Raw genomic sequence first — 16,749 nt, forward strand, 5'->3', positions numbered from 1 at the left:
GGAAATTATATAACTCCACCAGAGTCATGCATATGGTAAATTTGAGTGATAGCCAGGTCCATTTAGCCCCCAAACCCATGAACCTTCCACTACATTAGATTATACTTGCTACATAACTATATTTATAATGGTTGTGTTTAGGCTGTCAGCAGAATGGTGACTCTAGTAACTAGTCTTCGGTCTGCTGAGTTTCTTTGCACTTTCCCGGGAGACATAGGTTGTTAGAAGCTTGAAGGTTGAGGATTCTTCCTTGGTCACCTCAGGGGCATAACTGCAGAAAGTTCGTAGCAGAAAGCAGAATAGGGGAACCAACTAAAATCTTCTCACTTATTCTTGGGAAGAAACTGTGTGAAATTCACCCAAGAGCCAGTAGTGCTCAGGGTCAAACCTATGAACAAAATTAAGGAGTAGAAGAATGGAGACGATCTTTAGGACTAACTTATTCTTAAAGTTGAGTTTAAAAATATCTCAGGAATCTTAAATCCTTTTATGGGTGGTAGTGAGGGGAGAGGTACTCCTGAGCTAACCTGAGCCTTGGTTTACAGGTCTGCAACTGGCAGTATGTTTATATGTGACAGCTCAAATTCTACTGATAACCATCAGAATATTGTTAGGAAAAGAACCTATGGCATAACAGCTGAAATGTATATCATAAGAAGGTATAGAGAGGAAAATTAACATTGGCAATGGCACAAGTGTGGTGAGGCTGTAGGTTTTTCACCCTCGTCACAGAGAAAAGGTCTTGCTAAAGCCATGCAGTTTTAAGTAGTGGAAGTGCTGAAAACTAAGTCTTAGAGAATTTAGATAACTGTTGAGGTGGTTAAAATAGGATTCTCTTAACCCTATTTTTTTTTTGTTGTTACTGGTTATAGGAAGAAAAGAAGGGGAGAAAATATAGCTATTTTAATAAGACCTCTATCGCCTTTTAAACAGATTACACCAATGCCTCACTATTTACACATTTTTGGGAGTTCCTTCTTTCAACTGAGTGTGACATCTTGGTCATTAAGTTCCATGAAATGAACAAGGATTCTTGAAGTTGCTGGAACACTGTTCTTGGTAATAGGTAGACATATTTTCAAAATGTCCTGTACATTCTTCGTCTGTCTAAATTGGGATAATTATGGTAGAATGATTTTAGAACTGATATAAACAGTACTATAAAATTTGCTGTTGACCATGAAAGGTTAAAAAAAAAGGAAACATCTTCATGAAGGAGCTCGTCTCTATGCAATATTCATGTAATTTTAAATCGTATTAGCTATGGCCTCTCAACATTAACTGTGTACTTATTTTTCTCCATTTGATGCAGCAGCCAGATTCAACATTGTCTTTAACATCTAAGACTCCTGGCATAGAAGAGGAACTGGCTGTTGAAAAACTGAGTATGAGAGTCAATTAAGGATAGGCAGAGGGAAGCCAAGTGGATGGAAGTGTGCAAGTAGGTTACTGAGAGAATATGGTTATCAGAATACATTTATTGCGATAAGAAATTTACAAGCATTCACTCAAAAATATTCTTGATTTCTAGGCAGCTCTGGGCATATTTCCATCCTCATATTATAATATATGTCAGAGAAACTTGGGTCAAATTACTTCATTCATTAAACCCTACAAAGTTTAAGGACATAAAGGAGAATAAGTCTTAGTACTGTACTCATGTTCCTAGAGTTCTCAAGTCTCATAGTCTGTATGGCAAAGGAAAATGTGCCTTATGTTTTGACAAACATATTGGGTAGGTGTTAGAATTTAAGCATACTTCTAAAGAAAGGAGAGTGTTTGGGGAAGTTTTGCACACAGATAGTCTCTGGTTTAGGCACTTGGCCTTATGTCCCTTTTGCCTAAATATATCTACCTCTAGCAAATCTTCTAGATGACCGTCATGTAAGATTTATTTTTCAGATTCTTCTCCAATTCCCACACCTCCCATATCTAGCTGCTTCTCTAACCCCAGCAATGACTCACTTGTCACATTCACCCTACATCCTGAAAATACCCCTACTATATATAACCCCGTCTCTACCACACAAGCTGCACTTTCTAGTGGTATCAACTGGATTCTACACTTTCCACCAGTTCCTGTGACAAGAAGATTTGGAAGTTTATGACATTCAGCTTTCTTTGAAACATAAGGAATTTTTCCTTCAACCTGTAAAATAACTAATGGCTCTACTCCAGATAGTGTGATTTAATTGGTCTTGAATAGGCCCTGGGATGATAAATAGTAGTCTCTGAAAAAGTCCACAGGTGATTGTAATTCAGGTAGATAAGAACCAATGTTATCACTGAATGCATTTAACTTTTTCTAGAATCTAAGGTGAGGGGATTGGGAGGTGGGACATATAGGGAGGACTTTTTAGTTTGATTTTTTTCTTAATAATACTTATTAATATTTAGTAATATTTTAATACCAAAAAATTTAAAAGATAAAAATTAATATTAACCATTTTAATGAAAAGGGCAAATGTTTATATGCATACCAGATCTCCTCCCCCATCTAGCTAACTTGCAGAACCTAATTCGGAAGGTTTCAGGTAGACCCTGAAATCTTACATTTCTAAAAGCTCCCAGATGAAGGTGCTGTTTGCTGCTCGCACCTCACTTTGAGTAACAAGGCCTAACAGGGTCATGGAAAAACACAAAACCTAGTTAGAAGAAATAGTTGTGAAAAGAGAAGTAGGCAGATATGACCAATGAACCCCTGAGTTAAAGTGACAGCAACCCAACTGGGACTAAAAGTTGGTTAAGGGTTTGTGGAAAGCCTCAATGTGAACTATTAACTTCTGTGTCTCCCTCTAGCACTTCCTTGCAACTAATACAGAATAATATTGCATGTAAACTGTAATTGAAAAAAAAACAAGCAAAAAAGGAAAACAAAGAAAATGATTAGGAATAAAAATTCACCAAGATTCAATAGGGGAAAAAAAAGAAAAGATACATCCATACCAAAAAAAAAGAAAAGAAAAGAAAAGAAAAGATAATGACTCTTTTGCAGAGAAGCAGATTGATGACAGGGTATAAGGAGAGGACAAATATATACCTAAAGGGACTCTGTTTCTTTTCCAAGACTTCATCAGGGGGGAAATATTGTTATACAGGTTGATTAGGTTTCAACAGCACTATCCATACAGAAAGGTGCTCCAAGAGCATTTAACATTATGTGCACTAAGACTTCTGGCCAAGATGGAGGTGTAGTGCCTCTACACTGTGCCTCCTCACACAAGCAAAAGGACAACAACAAACTTAAAAATAAAAAACAACCAGAACTGCGAGAAAATCGAACTGTATGGAAGTCTGACAACCAAGAAGTTAAAGAAGAAACATTCATCCAGACCAGTAGGAGGGGCAGAGACAGGCAGCTGGGTGGAGAGGACTCAAGGCAAGGCTGGAGGACCAGGGCAGATGAGGAAGTGGCTGGCAGACCGGGTGAAGCAGCAGCTGGTGGACTGGGGGCCCCACATTTGCATGCAGATAAACTGGGTGGAACAAATGGGGAGTGAAACAGACCTCCCAACCCAGGGTTCCAGCCTCAAACCTCTGACTGAAAAAACCTATGGGGGTTGTGGCAGTGGGAGAAACTCCCAGCCTCACAGAAGAGTTTGTTGGAGAGACCGACAGGGTCCTAGAATGTACACAAACCCACCCACCCAGGAATCAGCACCAGAAGGGCCCAATTTCCTTGTGGGTAGCAGAGGAAGTGACTGAAAGCCCACCAAGAGTCGAGCAAGAGGCACTGTTCCCTCTCGGACCCCTCCCTCATATACAGTGCCACAACACAGCTATGTGGGGTGCCTCACCCTGGTGAATACCTAAGGCTCTGCCCCTTACTACATAACAGGTGTGTCAAGACCAATACTGGCCCAAATGAAAGAACACATCAAAGCTCCCCTAAAAGTACAACTAAGTGACAAAGAGATAGCCAACATGCAGATAGATAGTCAGATGCAGAGTTCAAATCAGGATGGTAATCAGGTTGCTCACAGAAATGGTTGAGTATGGTCACAAAATAGAGGAAAGAGTAAAAGCTATGGAAAGTGAAATAAAAGAAAATGTACAGGGAACCAACAGTGAAGGGAAGGAAACCAGGACTGAAATCAATGATTTGGACCACAAAGAAGAAATAAACATTCAACCAGAACAGAATGAAGATACAAGAATTCAAAAAAAAGAGGAGAGGCTTAGGGACCTCTGGGACAACTTTAAAAGTTCTAACATCCACATCATAGGGATGCCAGAAGAAGAGGAAGAACAAAAACTTGAAAACTTATTTGAAAACATAATGAAGGAGAACTTCTGCAGTCTAGCAAAGGAAATAGACTTCCAGGAAGTCCAGGAAGCTCAGAGAATCCCAAAGAATTTGGACCCAAACAGGAACACACCAAGGCACATCATAATTAAGTTACTCAAGATTAAAGATAAGGAGAGAATCTTGGAAGCAGCAAGAGTAAAGGAGACAGTTACCTACAAAGGAGTTCCCATAAGACTATCAGCTGATTTCTCAAAAGAAACTTTACAGGCAAGAAGGGGCTGGCAAGAAGTATTCAAAGTCATGAAAGGCAAGGACCTACATCTAAGATTACTCTATCCAGCAAAGCTATCATTTAGGAGGGAAGGGCAGATAAAGTGCTTCCCAGCTACAGTCAAGTTAGAGGAGTTCATCATCACTGAGCCCTTATTATATGAAATGTTAAAGGGACTTATCTAAGAAAAAGAAGAAGATCAAAACTATGAACAATAAAATGACAACAAACTCACAAGTATCAACAACTAAACCTAAAAAAACAAAAACAAACTAAGCTATCAACTAGAACAGGAACAGAATCAGAGAAATGGAGATCATATGGAGGGTTATCAGCAAGGAGGGTGAGTGGGGTGAATGGGAAAAAAGGTACAGGGAATAAGAAGCATAAATGGTAGGTACAAAATAGACAGGGGGAGGTTAAGAATAGTATAAGCAAAAGAACTTATATATATGACCCATGTACATGAACTAAGGTGGGGGATGTGGGTGGGAGGGAGAGTGAAGGACAGAGGGAAATAAAGAGGGTAAAATGAGAGAACTGTAACAGCATAATCAATAAATATATTTTAAAAATCATTATGTGTACTTTTGAAGGCTAATCTAGAAATCCAATATCATGTTCAGTAGAAAATTGCATCTAAGGAAAATGCATCTCGTGTTCTTCCATGTGACATTTAGAAAACAATTGATTTGTAGATTAGGGATTATCTGTGATCATGTACTTACAACTTAAATTTGATACAAGTTGGCCCAGTTCTCTTCTTCCTTGTAAGAACATGGTTCACCTTTAGTTCTTGTAGGTAATCAGTATCCAGTCATGACTCATGAAGAGTATGGGGTAAAATAAAGTAAAATATATGTGATGCAGTGGAGGACATGATTTTTCAAAGGTGAGAATTTTTTCCCTCAACTCTTTCTGGGGTATGATCATGCTTTGATGCCAGAGCCTGTTTTATTATCTTTGGACAAATCAAAAAACATTTCTAGACCTCAGTTTCCTTAACTATACAATTCAAGGGGTGACAGGAAAGTCTATAGTCTCTATAATCTCTTCCACTTTTTAAACTGCCTGTGATATGGGTCCTAACAAAATGGTATTTATCTTAAATTACAGTGATATTAATTTATAATTTGACTTGGTTAGGTTGATGTTGAACTAATCACAATGCTTGCATTGGTGCTCAGCTGAGAGCGAGCAGGTTGTGTTTCAACATTTTCGTTTTGATTTGTGGTTATGAATGAGAAACGGATTTTGGAGTCAAAATGTTTGATTCAAACCCCACTTTTTCCACTCACTAGCTGTGTGACACCGGGCAAATTATTTAAACTCTCCTCATCACATTTTCTTTAATTGTAAAGTAGAGATAATAGCATATATTTCATAGAGTTATTGTGAGATTAAATGAGTTGAGCAGTTAGAGTGGATCCTGGTACATAGCAAGTACTTCATAAATGTTACTAGATCTTTAAGTAGAATCTCTATCTACCTGCACAAATGATATTATTAACATTTACTTTAATTTTTATAGAGCACAGGAAAATATTTTGCTAATACTTAAAAATGGTACCTAGATACTAAGTTTTACCTCAGAACTTAAAATTAATATTTTAACCCATCTTCTATTATTGTATCTTCTAGGTTAAACCTACTATTGCTGCTATATAAGCATGTCCAGGAATATTTTATTATAAAACATTAAGAATATAGCTTAGATTTCTATTGAAGATATTGCTGGTGATTGTTAATGAATCAAAATACTAAAAGGAAAATACCCAAAGTAAAATACTAAAAACATGATTCAAAGGCAGATAGGTATCATGACACCATTTTTGAGTCTGTTCTTGTTATATATATATTTGTAAAAACTACAGACAGTTGTGGCAATGAATAAGTTTTATTTTCTATGCTGAATACATATGGTGTTAGGTTGGTACTAGATTTTGGTGGGCTGATGACTTCATAAGTTATATAAATGTCCAAGCACTGGGTCGTATGCCTGAAAGTAATATATTGTCTGTCAACTATAATTGACAGATAATTATTAAAAAGTAAATCTAGTTTTAAAAATGAATATTCAGTTTCTCCATTATTATTGTATAATTTAGCTTTTATCCACTAAATTAAAGTGCCATATTTTATTGTCTATCAAATTATTAGGTGCACTTGGACCTGTTCTGGAACTTTCCAGATAAGTCAGTCTATTTCTGTCTCATGCCACATTATTATAGTGGTATAATATGCTTTGATACCTAGTAATGTTAACCTTCTCACACATTGTTTTTATTTTTCAAATGGTTTTTATTAGTCCCTCATTTTTTTCAATTGAAATTTAGAATAATTTTATCCATTGATTCTACAAATATATATATGTTGAGTGGATACCCTGTGCTAGCCATTGAGTATGATGTTAGGGTTGCTTTAAGAACCAAGATAGACAGTCTCTGCTCTTACGGTACTAGAAGTTCACTTCTAAAAACTTGGAATTCTGATGAAGATTGCATTAATCTTATAAAATAACTTGGGGGAGAATCTAATCTTTGCAACAATTGGTTTTACTTTTTAGAAAGTTTTGAAGTTCTTTATTTGAGACTTTACACATATGTCTTAGCAATGTATTATAAATATATTTTAGATAAATATTAATTATTGGCATTTACAATGTATTTTTGTTATATTTTTGCTATAAATGGGATACTTATTTAATTGATTATTATGCTTGGCATATACTAATCTATTTCCTAGTATAAATATTTTTTAATTCTCTGCCTGTTAACCTCTTGATTTACTAAAACTTGTTCTATGTACAATCACATTCTATGCTGATAATGATAATACTTTCATTTCTCTTTTTCTATAGTCAAACTCCAGTTGTTTTTCTTTTTGAGTTGTATTAACAAAAAGTTCCACAAAAAAATGTTTAATTGTACTAACTGCCAGTATTGCTATTGTTTGTGTGTATCTGACTTTAAAGTTAATGCTTCTAGAGTTTTATTAATTGTGGTGCTGATTGTTGTTTTGAGGGAGAAGTTTTTCTCAAGTTAATGAATATCTTTATATTTGAGGTTATTGAACATTATCAGAAACAACTGTTGACGTTTTATTATACAGTATTCCTTTACAGTTGTTACAGAGATAACCATAGGTTCCTAATTAATTTCTCAATATTAAAACATCTTAACTTCTGGATATTTCTCAAATGTCCTAGTGTTCCCAATATTAAGATATATAAAATATATTTAAATGAGTTATGATGATGATTATTATTTTACTGACTACACACAATAGAAAATAATGTCAATTTAGAAGTTCTTCAATTTATCATTCTACTTGTATTAGAAACAAGTATGCTTTGGGTTTGGAATTGTAATTTTTAAGGTAAAGTTATTTTGGGATTATTTCATTTATTATAATTGCAAGCCTGAACCAAGTTTTCTATTTTCATCTGAATTTTCTTTCCTGGTCTGAATATCCAGCAGACTTCCCTATCCTAGGTATGCAGGTAGAACAGAAATGGTGAAAGGATTTAGATTCATCCACAGTGATTTAAGCTCTGATCTGGAGGAGCCCATGAGAGAACAGGTATTATCTCCCAGGAGTTATTTTCACGCTTCTTAATTTTTTTCTGGGAGGCTCATCTAAACTGAGACTCAGTATTCCCACCAGGAATGCAATCACTTGTGCTGTCTCTAAGCACATGGTCTTCCGAACTCTCTTTGTTCAGACCTGCATCCCTCTGAGAAGAAAATATCTGTCGTGGTGGCAGGGTGTGGGCTAGGCCAGTTGCCCAAGAAATCCTCAGCATCTGCCACGGGACTCCACAGACTCAGACCATATAATCAGAGATGTTAGCAATGCTGGGGACCTTCAAGATCAGCTGGCTCCACCACTCACTTTATCAGTGAGGAAACCACCCAGAGAAGGGAAGTGACTGTGGTGATAAAGAGTATATAGATAACATGCTGGGATAAGAATGTGGATTTCATGACTCTGAATTCAGTGTTCATTTCACTGTCATGCTGGCTGGAAAATTTGTATTTGTCTTCTATTATCTAGGTGAACCATAAAGTGAATTCCATCTTTATTTGTGTCTGATAAAATTAACAAAATATTTTACAAAATTTTCAAATAAATTTATATTCCTTCTCATTACATTCAAGCCTCAGTCTGCCTTACTGGGAAATTTCTTGTGTTTCTGAAAATAATCTGAGCAATGGTGTACACACAGCTTTCACATTCCAAGAATGCAGGACTTGCCCTGACCGGTGTGTCGCTCAGTAGGTTGAGCATCATTCCGCAAAGAGACCAACTGTCACACTCACCAGTTAGATTCCCAGTCAGGGCACGTGACTGGGTTGTGGACTGGTCACTGGTTGGGGTGTGTGCTATAGGCAACAGACTGATATTTCTCTATCTTTCTCCTTCCTGCCCCTCTCTCTAAAATAAATAAATAAATAAATAAATAAATAAATAAAATCTAAAAAAAAAGAATGTAGGGCTATGTTTATTTCAGTCATTACAGGGATGATTTTTAGACTAAACTAGCTATCAGTTACCATTGTTTTCCCTTCCAAATAAAAAAAATCTGGTGATATCTGTTAATGGTTCCATTGTAAATATTAGAGAATGTGTTGCTTAAAACAGAGTAGGGAAAACTAAAAGGGCGAGGAGTTGTAGTGCTGCTTTTGTCCTTGAATATTAATAGTTCCATGTTGTGGTGAGGTTTTTGTTTGATGTTGTCAGATGGTCCTATTACTGGAATTTTGTTTACCAAAAATAAATTGCATTTTTCTATGAACATATACCCTCTGAGAGTAATACTACCAGTGTTTTTGTGGAACAGCCATGGTTGTTCAAGGGATGAGTGTGACCTCTTTTGCTTAAGGCAAGATTATAACTAACTCATTCAGTAATGATAATGTGTAGAATAGATGTCTAAATCAGATTAACGCACATTTCATTTACTTTGTTATAAACTGCAACTGAATAACAATTCAGCAAATGGGTCTACTGTGATAGAGGTGACAGGTTATAGAAAAAGTATAATGGTGATACAATGGCAGGGAGTTGAAGTACAAACATATTAAAAATAATGTTAAGAATTTCATATATGGCATGGCTCTTTCTGTAGCCATTTTAAGTTTTCCTTTAAAGATAAAACTTCCTGTGTTGAAATTGTGAGGGTATTTTATGAAAGAGGAATAAAATTTCATTTCTCTGTTTGTCTTCTTCTGCAGGAAGTCACTAAAGCAGTCCAGCCTCTTTTACTGGGAAGAATCATAGCTTCCTATGATCCAGATAACAAGGTGGAACGCTCCATTGCGATTTACCTAGGCATAGGATTATGCCTTCTCTTTATCCTGAGGACACTGCTTCTGCACCCAGCCATTTTTGGCCTTCACCACATTGGAATGCAAATGAGGATAGCTATGTTTAGTTTGATTTATAAGAAGGTAATACTTCTGTGCGCAGTCTCCACGCTACATGGATTAGCATCGTGTTGTAAATGCTGTGCTGGTACAAATTAGGGATAAATGCTGAAATCAATTTCATAGTCAGTGAGATAAATTACAGCAGTAATTAGTGTTTCTAATTGTCTTCGGTAACAATTCACTTTAATAATTTTAACAGCTTCTATAAACTGCATATGATATAGTTTCATTTTTGTTTTTTTTCACTAGTCATGCTATCATTGTTTGGAATCCATGGTTCCCCATTAAAATGGTTCTTATCATCTGCATAAGTTATTGACAAAATATTGTCTTAGGGTATGATGCCATGTATCCTTATATTCAAACTGTAAGGGTATAGTATATATACAATTGTTAGTGATAATCCAAGCAATGAAAGTTTTCACCTTAACTACTTGTGATGCAGGGGTGTATTCATCTATCTACTGCCTTACTTTGAGTTAGACTTTTGTCATCCTGTGGGTTTGAAAATTAAAAAAAATTTAGAACACCACATAGATGGCAACCGTAAGAACTCCTTCTTGTTTTCTGTGTGTACTGTTCAGACAAGAATCCAAGTTGCTGAAGCATGATTTGGGTATATTCAGATTAAGATTTAGCTACCTTGCAAACATAATTTAAGATCATTTCAGTAACATGTGTTTTCACCAACCTGATTCTAAATTAACTGTGACTGATTAAATCTACCAAGTCATTATATTGGGTTGGCTACAAAGTCCATTTAGTTTTCTCTGTAAAATAAAAGACACATTTTTCATTTTCACCAATAACTATTGATTTGGATATTTTGAGTATGTCAGCTATTTCCTGTGTGATAGAACATTGGCTGTTCTCAATTAATGTCTCAATTTGATCGCTATCAACTTCAACTGGTCTACCCAACCATGGAACATCGTCCACTGAGAAATCTTTAGCACCAAACTTTGCAAACCATTTTGGACATGTTTGATCAGTCATAGCACCTTCTCCATACACTGCACATATATTTTTTTGAGTTTCAGTTGTGTTTTCACCTATCTTGAAATACTAAAGCATAATATACCAAAAAATGTTGCATATTTTCTTCAATCTTCAGGATTAAAATGGCTATACAAAAATTCACCAATTTTTATTTTATTAAGTGCATGCTGTTATACAGATGTCATAATATGATCTAACAAAATTGTTTTGAATGAGGTTAAAGACAAGTAAGTGCTACTGGAGCCACCTTACGGGAAAAAAACAAACACAGTTTTTGGCCAACCAAACAGAAAGCTGTTTTGGTTGAATCATTTGGATACTGCTTTACCTTTATTCTCTCTTTTCTTCTCCCAATGTAAAAACTTTATCTATTTGGTTCATAAGGGTCATGGATCTGAAATTTCCTCTAGCAAATAACCCATAACACTTCCATAATATACATGCAAGGTCAGTTTTGTTGTAAAACTTGGTAACCATACTTTATTGTTCAAAGAAGCTTTTGATGGAGGCACAAGAGAAAAATGGAGTCCACAGTTTAATTAAATCACCTCAGCTGCAGTCTCATCAGTTCTGAATTACTAGGAAAGCATGGGTGATAAATCAACAAAAATTTTATATTGATCCAGAAATTTTACGTAAGTGAAGAAATTAGGTATTATTCAGAAGGCAGAATCCACACAACAAGCATATTAAAGAAAGTAAAATCCTGTTTAAAAATTATTTTAAAAAGTGCTTATTATCATAGTATAAGTAATAGTTAATGATGTACATGACAATCTTCTAAGTGATCTAGAATACTATCTCATTTGAGTTTCTCCCTAGACTATCAATAAAAGATTTCAAGAAACTAAGACCCAAGAAACCATAGAACATTGTATAAAAACTTGTTTAAATTTTATAAAATGATAAATCATATTCCATGAAGTAAATTGTTTGCCAATATTAGGGAAAATAAAATAGTACTGAAATAATGTAGTAAGACCAACTGTGTTATACTGGAAGAGAGGAACGAAATGGTCTTGGGCTGAAGGGAGGAGAGATGAAAGAGCAGGTTAGTTTGTAAATAAGTCCATACATAACATTTAGCACAAATACAGCAATATGCGGTGCTTTCAGATCCATAGCACATTCATGAAAAGTTAGAAGCTTTTGTCTCTATCCTTCTTTCTAATTGTTGAGTATCTGTTCTTACCTAGTTTGCTTTACCTGTTTAGCTACACTTGTTGGCCTTCATTGGCATCATCACCAAAGAATGCAATTGCATCTCCACGTGGTTGTGTTTTGGTTCTTAAAGTAAACTTAAAGTAAACTGGTACCTTAACTGACCAGTTTCATCCATGTGGCAGGCAACCTCTGATTCTTTCTGTGATATTGCAAATTTTGTAATAGGGTACCATTTTGCTTTGTTCCCAAATCTGCAACTATGGTGCATTCAAATTATATTTTAAATAATGAATCTAAGTACAAATTAAATTAAGCTTCGCCTCTGAATGTCAAGAATATAGAAGTAACTAAAATGAAGAAATATTCAGTAAGTGTTTACTGTGCTTAACATGGAGCCCTGTGGAGAACTTAGTCACCTAAGACTGAGTCTCTTACTAGGTCATGTGTGATCCAGCTCAATGGATTTTCCCTGTCATATACTAAAAGTGTTTTGGAATTAATGATCTTGATTCTTTCTTCATCTGTGCTTATCTAAATGCTATTCATTTTTCCATATCCATCTCAAGTTCTACTTCTCTAATAAAATCTTTCCAGATTTTGTAACCAGATATGTGAACTTTCTCTTAACCACCCTATTATATTCTACTCCCTTTAACTCATTTATCATATCATATTTAGTTATGTTTTTTAAATCTTAGTAATAATAATCCCTGATGCTTAGATAAAGTGATTAACCTCTACTAAGTGCTCAATGAATATGTGAGGGATTCAGTTCAAACAAATATTAAGCAGGTACTCTCAGATCAAAGCCATCTAATGGCAAATAAATACTTATTAAATTTTGTTGGCAAAGTATGACTGTAATCTTTCATCAATATAATTCATCTATCTACTAAACAATTATATTTTGCATATGTGAATGTGTATTTCTTTGTAAAATTTAAGGATTTTATATTAGTAATATGATCTTTCCCCAAATTATTAATTATTCATAATATACTTTGACTTTAACAATAATTTTGCTTAATAGGGTTGCTGTAGGACTGCATTCAGAATTTAAGGCCAAGATTTTAATTTCAAACTGCCTTTGGTTCTGTAGAAACAAAACAAACCCTTTCTATCTCTATCTCTAGCTCTATCTATCTCTATCTCTATCATCTCTCTCTCTCTCTCTCTCTCTATCTCTCTATCTCTATCTCTAGGTATATATACAATATCATTTCCATTTTGGAGGTGCAAAAGTACTTAAAAAATTAACTAGTAGCATGCCAGTATAATATTTGTTGTGAAGAACAGTATTTATAGATCTGAGAAGATACAAAGCCAAATGAATAAAAGCAATTTTCATTGTCTTTACTTAAAAATACATGCATAATAAACTAATTCCTCAGTTGTATTATTATGTTACTTATGGATATATTTGTCTTCTGTTTGTCAACATCATCTAACTTCCCATTTTTCCTTTTAGACTTTAAAGCTGTCAAGCCGTGTTCTAGATAAAATCAGTATTGGACAACTTGTTAGTCTTCTTTCCAACAACCTGAACAAATTTGATGAAGTATGAACCTAATGATTTAATCTTTTATGCAATATTGTTATAACTTGAACAACCCTGAAGGTTTTCCTGGATTAGATAAGGGTAATAAGTGTTAAGTAGAACACATCTTTACCTTCCTTATTTTTGAAAACTGAGAAAGGTAAGTTGTGTAGTGAAGTGCCATTTTGGGGTTTCATGGACCCACAGAACTCAAAGGCACCTCAGCTTGCTGGGTATTTGAAGAGGTTTTTCAAAATTCAATCCTTTTCTGATCTTGTTTTCTTTTAATAATTTAAATCACTTATTTACTTCAGTTGAATATGATACTCTGAGCAATATTTTGTCATTGCTATCTTGTGACATAAATAAATGCAAGGTCCTTGAGGACAGATAATATATTTTATTTATCTTTGCACCTTCAGTATTTAACATAGTATCGAGATGTCAACAGACACTAAATGAATTACTGTTAAATCGAGCATGCATTTATTCTGAATATATTGTCAGATAGAGTTGTGCCTTTGTAGAGACTGGGCTCTGGACAGTCTTTTGTTCCCTCTTAGCTCTTGCTTTATTCAAATAGAAGTTATTTTAAATAAATTTTTTGACATGACACTTAAGAGATCCAATCTCAATTCTACTAGAAAAAAATACATAAAAATGCAGTAACTTGAAATTTGTTCCTTGGGAATTCCTAGTCTATGTGTAGAATGTTTAAACACATTGCTATGTGTTTTATGTAATGAATACCTAGATTTCATTGTGCTCACAATCATGAAGTGTTTGATTGTATGAGCTCACTGTGCTCGATTCATTCATCTATGCTGTCTGTTTGTCTTCGGAGGGAGGTGGGGGATAAAATATAACCATTTTTCACTGTGATTTTATTTTCCAGGGACTTGCATTGGCACATTTTGTGTGGATCGCTCCTTTACAAGTGACACTTCTGATGGGGCTGCTCTGGGAATTGTTACAGGCCTCTGCCTTCTGTGGACTTGCTGTACTCATAGTCCTCGCCCTTTTCCAAGCTTGGTTAGGGAGAATGATGATGAAGTACAGGTAGCACTCTATTTACATAGTTTCAAAGGGTTTTTTTTAACCTGTCTTAATTTTTAAGCAATTTTTATTGTTATTGTTTCAAAAGGTTTTAAATAAGGTTTTCAACAAGCCCATGCTAATAAAACCAGGACTGCTCTGTACTGAATGATGATCTACTTCCTAGGTGTCACTAAAAATGAATGAATATTTATTATTTATTTATTTATTTATTTATTTATTATTTATTTATTTATACCACATGCTTTCAACTATATGTGGAATCTTGTGAACAAATTAAACAAAGAAGCAAAAGAGAAACAGATCCATAAATTCAGAGAGCAGACTGACAGCTATCAGAGGGGAGGGCATTTGTGGGCTTGGTGAAAAAGATGAAGGAATTAAGCAAAAAAAAAAAAGCCTCATAAACACAGATAATAGTGTAGTGACTGCCAGAGGGAATGGGGCTAGGGGCAGGTAGGAGAGGGTAAAGTGAGGATGAATGGTGACTGGAGACTTGACTTTGCATGGTGAACACAGAATCAGGGAATTATTTTAATGGTGTAAATAATGATTCCTATGTCAATGGGATACTTTTTACTTATAAATTTATAGAATTTCTGTATAAATATGTTACTATCCAGTTCATTTTTATAGATCATAAGATTTAAATACAATGGATAAAACATTGATGTGAGTGGGAGATGATGCATAGATTTTGGGTCGAGTGTATAAGCTTTTCCCACCCTGGTTCATGGACCATCACACCAGAACCTTAGTTACTATTCATTACAGAATGACTCAGTGATGTCAGTCATTGCTTAAATAGAAGACTTCTAGATTTTGTCAGCTACAGCATGATAAAAGTACACAAATTTCGGAGTTAGATAGCTCTTGGCTTGAGTCCCCTGGTGCATGCTTACCAGTTACATGATCTGGATAAGTCATTTTTCCCCACTGAATTTCTGGTTTTCCAACTATTTTTTTTAATTTTAATTGATTTTAGAGAGAGAGGAAGAGAAAAAGAGAGAGAGAGGGAGAAACATTGACTTGTTGTTCCACTTATTTATGCATTCATTGGTTGATTCTTGTATGTGCCCTGACCAGGGATCAAACTCACACCTTGATGTATTGGGACAATGTTCTAACCAACTGAACTACTTGGCCAAGGCTGTTTTTTTCAACCTTGAAATAGAAGTGACCACCACTCCTAAAATGCCTTAGGAACTAGGGAATGCATCTGGTACAATGTCTGGCACATAAGAGGCATTTACTAAGTGTTAGCTACTTTTATTACCACCTATTTGATAATAAAATGTTCATCTGTTTAATAAAAGAAATGTTGCTTCTTAAAAGCGCGAGCAGTTCTTAGTGGATAATTTGACTTGTTTTTAAGTTAAATTGATTGATTGATTGATTTACAGAGATCAGAGAGCTGGGAAAATCAATGAAAGACTCGCGATCACCTCAGAAATGATTGAAAATATCCAATCTGTTAAGGCATACTGCTGGGAGGAAGCAATGGAAAAAATGATTGAAAATCTACGGAAGTAAGTCATTTAGATAATTTCAATATCATTGGTCAGCTAATGGTTAATACTTCAAAAATGAGTCACAGTGGATTTCCAACTCATATTTCAAGTTTCTGACAATCAAACAATTGTATTGAGTTATCGCAATATTCATGCATTAAGTGGCATAAAGTCATTTTCATGGGCTTTGTCAAGTATGTTATTTTTCACTAGAAGAGTATTTTTATACCTTAAAATATAGGATATTATATTTTTAATATAGGTATTTTTAATAATAAAGGTATTTTTATACCTTTAATATAGGATATTAAAGAATATCCTATATATGTTTATAGCTGCCTAATATACTTACTTGGCTAAAATAATGGTCATGATGCTGAAGGCTGATTGAAACCTTAAATAGAAATTCTAGAGAGATAAGTAGACAATTCTGAACTAAATAAATGACTGTCTGTTATTATATATATTTCAATCCTTGCATTATGGCTAATGAAAAATGAAAAAAACTTTCATTTGGTTAAAATATGTTT

The 16,749-nt window shown here is 34.8% G+C and overlaps 1 protein-coding gene across 8 annotated transcripts in view; it reads left to right on the top strand.

The window, feature by feature from the left end:
- Window positions 1–16,749, top strand: part of CFTR (CF transmembrane conductance regulator) — a 209,671-nt gene that overhangs the window by 39,806 nt on the left and 153,116 nt on the right. For 7 of the 8 annotated variants that reach the window (XM_053926745.1, XM_053926748.2, XM_045191452.3 and 4 more), the window contains exons 4-7: window positions 9,758–9,973; window positions 13,584–13,673; window positions 14,548–14,711; window positions 16,112–16,237. In XM_053926745.1, coding sequence (XP_053782720.1) covers window positions 9,758–9,973; window positions 13,584–13,673; window positions 14,548–14,711; window positions 16,112–16,237 — 596 coding nt within the window. The remainder of the gene's footprint in view (window positions 1–9,757; window positions 9,974–13,583; window positions 13,674–14,547; window positions 14,712–16,111; window positions 16,238–16,749) is intronic. The other variant, XM_053926746.2, reaches the window with a different exon arrangement.

The sequence above is a fragment of the Desmodus rotundus genome, chromosome 6 (assembly GCF_022682495.2).
Source record: "Desmodus rotundus isolate HL8 chromosome 6, HLdesRot8A.1, whole genome shotgun sequence".
Taxonomy (NCBI): domain Eukaryota; kingdom Metazoa; phylum Chordata; class Mammalia; order Chiroptera; family Phyllostomidae; genus Desmodus; species Desmodus rotundus.